This window comes from Mangifera indica, chromosome 11 (assembly GCF_011075055.1).
Source record: "Mangifera indica cultivar Alphonso chromosome 11, CATAS_Mindica_2.1, whole genome shotgun sequence".
Taxonomy (NCBI): domain Eukaryota; kingdom Viridiplantae; phylum Streptophyta; class Magnoliopsida; order Sapindales; family Anacardiaceae; genus Mangifera; species Mangifera indica.
Window position 1 is genome coordinate 12,990,617 of NC_058147.1, and position 8,393 is coordinate 12,999,009.

At 32.7% G+C, this 8,393-nt stretch overlaps 1 protein-coding gene across 1 annotated transcript; it reads left to right on the forward strand.

The window, feature by feature from the left end:
• Nucleotides 1-344: 344 nt before the first annotated feature.
• Nucleotides 345-3,469, forward strand: LOC123228899 (12-oxophytodienoate reductase 2-like). The gene is made up of 5 exons (XM_044654392.1): nucleotides 345-598; nucleotides 1,201-1,341; nucleotides 1,433-1,563; nucleotides 2,399-2,575; nucleotides 2,708-3,469. The coding sequence occupies exons 1-5, from the start codon at nucleotides 528-530 to the stop codon at nucleotides 3,298-3,300; spliced, it is 1,113 nt and encodes a 370-aa protein (XP_044510327.1). The 5' UTR covers nucleotides 345-527; the 3' UTR covers nucleotides 3,301-3,469.
• The last annotated feature ends 4,924 nt before the right edge of the window (nucleotides 3,470-8,393 follow it).

An 8,393-nucleotide genomic window follows, 5' to 3' on the forward strand; every position in this document is an offset into this window, starting at 1 on the left:
AACCTATCTCTATCCAACTAAACATGTATCCAAATTTTTGAATTTTCATTTAACCTTTAAATATTTACAAGAATAAGTATTTGAATAATATAAAAAATGTATGTAATAAGAATAAGATTGAAAAGATTTATATAGATGTAATGAAAGATAGTTTTGATATTTTAAAAAATATTTAAAATATTTTTAGTTAAGAATAAAAAAATACATATTTTTACTTAATAAAAAGATAAAATAGGTATTTAATTTAATTTTCTTTTATTTGTTGATATCAAATATATTATAATTTGGAACTAAAAGCTTCTCTTTTAATTACCATAATGAAATAAGTTCGCCGCAGTGGGAAAGTAGTTGACACCCACGTAATTCATTATGTCATCTTAATTCTTGCAAAACCCACGACTTTCCGAAGCAAATTTCTCTTCATATTTGATGGCCTCCCATCACTCTATAAATACTCTCCTTCACATTACTCCTTTCCGCAATTTCAACAATTCCGAACTTGTTTTTGTAAAACGGGAAGCTCAAACATGTCTAAAGAAACTCCACGAATTCCTCTTCTCACCCCCTACAAGATGGGTCCTTTCGATCTTTCTCACAGGTAGGCATTTTCTGAGTTTGGAATCTTAGAGATTGGACCACTTTTCACTTGATTTCTGATGGTTTTTTTTTTTTTATGGGTTGGAAGTAACTTGATGTTCTGAGTAATGGGTAGGCTTCTGTTTTGTTTGTTATAGTGAAGAATTGTGATTTTGGAAAATCCCTGTTTTGTCTCTTCAATTAATTTGTATTTTAGGAGTGTTTGGTTGTTGCGGAGAAAGGGCACGAAACTGAGAAAATGTGATTAAGTCTTTTGGTTGCCTTGAAATATTTTTTTAAATAAATTATTTCACAAGTAAAAATTCATTGTTTTCACTCGGCATGTGAACAGAAACTTTTGTTTATGGCATAATTATATCCATTTCTACAGTTGCACAGGCTGATTCATCAGCTGAGGTGCCACTTTTCTCTATGTATAGATGCATCTCCTGGAGAACTGATCTTTTATGAATGTTATATTCGGTTAGTTGTTTGCAAGATTGGTAAGGGAAGTGGTGTGTTCGAGAGCTGTTAAGCTAATTTATGAATTTGTTTGGGTGAGAGACTGCAGTTTATTTATTGGTCTAGTTAAAGTTTGTGGTTGATTTTGCATGTATGTTCCAGAGTTGTTTTGGCGCCATTGACTAGACAGAGGTCTTACGGCAATGTTCCTCAGCCTCATGCCATCTTGTATTACTCTCAGAGAACAACCAAAGGTGGTCTTCTCATCGCTGAAGCCACTGGTGTTTCCGACACCGCTCAAGGGTAGTTTTGTCTTATACATGAATTACATTGAAAGGGTAACAGCATTTGAGGTTGGAATTTGATAAGATCTATTGTTTCTTTGATTGTTTAGGTATCCAAATACACCTGGTATATGGACAAAGGAGCAAGTTGAAGCATGGAAACCGATTGTAGATGCTGTTCATGCTAAAGGCGGGATCTTCTTTTCTCAGATTGTGCATGTGGGGAGGGTTTCAAATAGAGGTGTGTTCTGTGTCTTTGACTTCTTTATATTGTAACTATTGAACCATTATGGGTCATTAGTGCTGACTCTTTAATGTTTTCCGTTGCATACATTCATATTGGATGAATCAAGTTTTGCTAGAACCTTCTCTACAATTATGCGTCCTGGTGTTCAGTGTCTTTTGTAGTGTATATATATTGAACATTATGTGCATTATTTTCAACTCCCTGAAGCATTTCATTCCTTATACTATAACAACTTGCCCTGTCACTTTTGCCTAGTTATTTACTTTTAAGCCTTTCCTTGTGAATATCTGCGTACGTAAATTAGTATACCATGTAAGCCAGGGTTTATTTCAGTACTTAGTCATGTAGTTGCTTTAGTCAGAAAGTTGGGTATTACATTCTTTCTTATCATTTTTGTGAACTGGACTAAAAGAACCTGTAATTAAGTTGCGAATTGTGATAAATAAATATAGGATTGTGCTTAAGCTTTATTTATTTATTTTTTCCATGTTTGATCACAGAAATCTTATATTTGAGTTACTGAAAATATGTGGAAGAGTGAAAGAAAAGATTAATGTTCTTTTTTGTGTTATATTGATCTACAATTTAGTTTGTTGTTAAGTCGAAGATATTTGTGTGTATACAATCAGCTTGCAGTGAGGTTACATAATTGAGTTGCTGTAAGTTATGTGATGCAAAACACAGGGCCAGCAAGCGAGTTGAAAAGACTAAGTTCTTAGCATTTCAGTTTTTAATGTTTTGTTTCATGTTTACGCTCTTGATCTCATAGAAAAGTAATACTGGTTTTCATATGATCTTTATTAGTTCTCCCTTTCTCATGTCCATACAGGTTTTCAGCCAAATGGTCAAGCTCCAATCTCCAGTACGGACAGGCCTTTGTTGCCTCAAATTCGAGCAAATGGTGTTGATGTTTCACAGTTCACACCTCCAAGGCAGCTAAGGACAGATGAAATCCCACAAATTGTGAATGATTTCAGGGTTGCTGCAAGGAATGCTATTGAAGCTGGTAAATACTTTGTCTAAAGTCAAAACTTAAATTTTGGGGAGTGATTTTAATTTTTAGATTACTGCTTGTCTGCAACCAAATAAACAGAAATTCTATGAATCAGGTTGCTAATGTTTTGTATATGTTGTATAGGTTTTGATGGAGTTGAGATTCATGGTGCTCATGGTTTCCTGATTGACCAGTTTTTGAAGGATCAAGTGAATGATCGGACAGACCAATATGGTGGATCCCTTGAGAACCGTTGTCGGTTTGCTCTAGAAATAGTTGAAGCTGTTGCTAATGAGATTGGACCAGAGAGAGTTGGTATAAGGCTATCTCCCTTTGCAGACTATTCCCAAGCAGGGGACTCAAATTCAGAAGCATTAGGTCTCTATATGGCAGAGTCCTTGAATAAGTATAATATTCTTTACTGTCACATGGTTGAACCCAGAATGAAGACAGTTGGAGAAAAACACGAAAGTCATCACAGTTTATTGCACATGAGAAAGGCTTTCAACGGTACATTCCTCGTTGCAGGTGGTTATGAAAGGGAAGATGGAATCAAGGCTATAGTAGAAGGTCGTGCAGATCTTGTTGTTTATGGTCGTTGGTTCTTATCAAATCCTGATTTACCAAAGAGATTTGAACTCAATGCCCCTCTAAACCCATACAATAGAGATACATTTTATATAGATGATCCTGTTATCGGTTACACAGATTATCCATTTCTAGAAACTACTCCTTAGACCTTCAAGTTAAAACTTGTTTTTACAATTAGTGTGGTTTCTATTTTATTTCCGTTGTATTTTCTTTTACTGGAATGTGATTTTTTCCCACTCTATCATCTGTCTGTGTAGAAAACTACCCTGTTCGGGTAATAGATAATAGTAATAATTCTGCTTTGATATCATACAATTATATAGAGTTCAATTCAAAATTTTCGATTCTATCTTCAATCCAATTAAAATTGTCAGGTACTGGCATATCGAATTTCCTGGTAATGGGATCTCGCATTACCCTTTTGGCCCTGACTGGAGGTGATTTAGGTAGCTGAAAACGAGTAAACTGAGCCAGGTACTCAGAATGTCATAAGACATTTGCAAAAAGCATCACTCTTTTTTCTTCTTTTACTCTGTAACACTCACTTTCATCTCATTGTCACAGCTTAAACAAAAGCAAAAACCTGTATTTTCTAAACCAGCCACCAACCCAACCAGCTAAAAAGCTTTAGGTTGGCATCTCCAAAAAAAGCAATGCAACTTGGATAGGGACATTCATACCACCACGGAATAGCCCCTGTACTCTTACTTGTACAGCTCTTAATTGTACATAGTGATACTTGTTGTTTGCCCGTTTCACAAGTTCACGCAGTTTTAATAACCATTCATCATTTGATAAAATGATTTCCCCTTCATTTGATTGGGTTAAGGCTACTCTAATAGGTTTTTCATGTACATCTTCTAAACCTCGAGCCTGAAATATCCATCGTGAAGTTTTTCCAAATACTTCTCTAGGTGAGAGTTTTGGGATCACCCATCCATTTAGGCTTACCGATGTATCCTCATAATTAGTAGACAAGCTAATCACTGACTACGGATTAGTTTCGGGTTCTAATGATATGAGTTCCTCATCGTCTGTGAATATATTAAAAGGTACTTGTAAACTTTCTATTCTATTCATAAAAATCCGATGAGAATTAACATCCTTATCTATTTTAGACAAGTTTATTTTTCCCTCATCGTGTTCAGAGTCCTCATCTGAAAAGTAATCTTTTGAGTAATTTTCTGAATCTGAGGTATCAAAGTATTTTGAAATCAGTTCATAGACTGATTCGTCATCTGAGTTAATTTCGTATCCAAATATAGGCTCATATTTAGAAGTATTAGATTCTAAATTCACATTTAAGAATTTAAGACTCGCCTTCTTTTTGCTTTTATTTGGACATCTATCTGCATAGTGATCTTTGCTGCCACAGATCCAATAGTAATTACAATCTTTTATGTTTTTTTCCCAAAGGGCAAATGGCATAGTATTTCCTTGCTCTTCGTTCCTTTGTGGTTATTTTTCTAATAAACCTTCTATGGTTAGGAAGTTTAGTTTTATTAGAAATAGGTCTTTTCCTCATGTTTTTAAAGCGTTTAGGAAATTTCCTTTTCCATAGAGAAGTATTCCACTTTTTATGAGTTTTCCAATTGTGATGTTTTGGAGTTTTAAAGAATGATTTTTCGCATCCATACTGTCCTAGGACTCCATCAAGATTGTAACAATAGGCATTATTAAAGTGTAGCCTTTTGGTATCTTTATTAAGCTTAGCATTTAAACACCTTGTTCGAATCAATTGCCTTGTAGCCTCTATTCTTCCTCCCAAAGAATCTACTATCTGATTCTTTTCCAGGAGTAGTTTAAAGGCTTCGCTAGAAGCTTTGTCCCATCCATGTGATAACTTTGCAAAGAAGGTATTTTCCATAACTTCTTGCATTCCAACATATAACTGATAAAAATATCGCTTGTATTCACAAACGAAAATTTCAAGTTGACACATGTCACAAAGCCTAAGCTTTGTTATAGCTTCTAGAGCAACTACCTTTGCAAGATTTCTACTTGTGACAGTTAATCCAGTAAATTCTCTTAAGAGCATGTCCTTAAAAAGTGCGAATATCCCCTCGCGAGTTTTTAAGTCGTTTACTGTCTCTAATATTCCATTGCTCGTTTCTAATCCTAACAAGAAGCTTCCTACAATACCCTGTAGGGTAGATCTTAGAAAACGGTACGTTTGTCCTAGGTCAAAGGCTTTATTTTGCACATGGACCCAGTTAACAGTGTCCCAAATTTCAATTGCTTCGGCCATGTTGTTTACACAATATATATTTGGGAAACTTCCACTAGAAGGTATTTCTACCATCTTTTGTGTGGGTCTTGGAGTATATTCCGACTCAATCCGAGTAGAATATGTCGTGGGAGTGTATTCAGGCTTAGAAATTTCATGAAGGAATCCTTCGAATGAATGTAAAGGATTCTTCATTCCTTCTAAAGGGTCATATTTTATTTCAGCTTCCCTTAGATTAGTGATCAGGTTTTCTAGTTCCTCTATTTTTGGTTCTAGAATAATCTTTTTAGCTTTTCCCTTATCAGAAGTTCTCCTTTGTCTCTTAAGCTCTTCTTCGTAATATTTGCTGATTTTTTCAACATCCGAAAGAGAGATTTCAGGAAGATCAACCTCCCTTTTGGCTTCTTCTTTTGAAACAAAGTATTCTTCTTTTATCGCCTTTAATTATAAATTTTTAGCTTTTTCCCAATCTCCTTGGGACTCCTGAGCTACAAAGTTTGCATATCTTGGCGGGAGACAAGGATATTTACTTTGTAGACTAGAACATCATATTAATCCAAACCTATCAAACAAAAACATTAGGAGTCAATGGGGACATGAGCAGCCACTGGGTCCTTGGTGGCTCCTTCCCAACGAAGCAAAAGTTCAATTACCCGGAAGTCAGAGAATCATATTAATTGATCCAAACCCATCAACAAAAACCAATAGAAATGGAGTACAAGGGGTGCAAAATGTAATTTTTCAAAGTTATAATACCCACCTGTGAAAAAGATTAAACGGGCCCATCCGGTAGGGGGTGAGAAGAGGAATACGAGGAGTTTCTTCGGACATGTTTGAGGCTTTGAGCTTGCCGTTTTAGTAATAAAAGTGTCAAGTTGCTGAAACTGTAAAATGAGTGAGTATTTATAGTGTGGTGGGAGACAAGAAGAGCAGCAACGAGTATGATAAAAAAAAAAAAGAAACCGAGAATGCGAAGACGAAACCTGCATCCGACAGTGGTGGGGCTACAAAAAAAATTCTGACGTGAGAAATTACGTAAATTTGTTTGTCAATCTTGACTAGCCACCGCCCCCCACCCACCACCAGTAATGCACAAAAAGAAGCGCAAAATTACATCATACGAATTTGTTAAGAACATATTTTTTTACACACATTTGCGCCAATGTAATATTTTTACTAATGGTTTATATACGTTTATATAATTTAGATACTAATTATATGGGATGCTTCAAAGTAAATTAAACTAGGTAGACTTGTAATTGAACAATAGAACAAAGCTCATTAAAAAAAAGGTAATATTGCATGTATCTATTTTAAATATATAAATAAATATATATTTATATATGTTATTATAAAATTAGATGTTACTTTATTTTTAATTCAAAATTATTCAATCAATATATGTCCATTTATATACTCAAAATAGATACATATAGTTTTATTATTAAGAAAAATATATTATGGGAAATTAATTACAATAAAAAAACTATGTACATATATTTTTTAATATACAATTTGGTACATTGATGATTTGATATTATGCGATTCAATGATTTCGAATTAATGATAAAATAAATTTAATCATATAATAATACATCATCTATGCACACACCCAAACATATGTATATATAACATTGCTCATCAATTACATTAACTATTTAGGAGTGTAAATGATTTTGTTAAGATGCAACACTCGAATCTACAAAAAATAGGGAGCAAACTCACAAGAAAGAAAACACACATATTTGGTGGGTCATGTCAGTGCAACCCACCATGCTTACAAATCATGTCGGGTCGACTTTGAGTTCCACAATCAGGGGACTTTGTACTGGCCAGCCTACAAAAATATGTGTCCACGACATAACCTGTGCTACAACAAGTCATATTGTGTTGGGTCTTAACGGGTGAACTCTGAGCTTTTGGTAGATAGACCTGTTAATTATATATATATTTTTAAGGATATTAATTAAAATAGGTATAAAATTTTGTGCCTAAACCTTTTTAGACAAACTTTTAATGAATTTATTTTTTAAAGTAAACTCAATATTTATTTCAATAATACCCCTCTCTAGTAATTATCTTTCTTCAATCGTGGTTTTTCTCGGTAATGTTTTCTTTGACAGTATACTCCAACAACATCACATTGATTGTAAATTGAGTAATTTATGAATCGAACCATTCATAAACTTGTTTGAAAATAGGTTGATTTTTGGTTTGATTGTTGATATATCCAAATCGGAATGAAAAATAGAATAGATGCAAGTGCCAGTGCGAGATTTCAGTATTTCAAAAATTGTCTGAATTATGAATTAAAAAATTGAATGGAATAAGTTGTTTATCATTAATATAAAAAATATGTATATAAAAATATTTATGTACATGAGTGCGAGATAAATTTTTTATTTATATAAATAAAAATATTTTTATTTTTATAAAAAAAATTATATAAATAAAAATATTTATATAAATAAGTACGAGAATGCTCTTGTACTTCTACCACTCATGGATATAAATATTTTTATATAGATATGTTTTAGATTATTTTTATATACAATTTTTTTATATTAATGACAAACAATTGTTTTCACTCAATTTTTTAATTTATAATTTAGACAATTTTTGAAATACTAAAATTCTACACTCTTATTTTCATTTGTTCTGTTTTTCATCTCGATATTAATATATGAATAATCAAATAAAAAATTAACCTGTTCTCGAACAATTTTATGAATATTTTAATTTATAAGTTACCATACTTACAATCAATGTGATGATGTTAAAGTATGTTGTTGAATAAAAAACATAATTAAAAAAAAGTAATTATTAGAGAGGGGTATTATTTGAATCAATATTGAATTTGTTTTAAAAGGTAAATTTATTAAAAGTTTGTCTAAAAAAATTTAGATGCAAAATTTTATGTCTATTTTAATATTTTTCTAATTTTTATTATTTTTTGTTATGTCTTTTACATTTTCCATACTAATTTTTTAGCTTCCTCAAAATAATAACAAA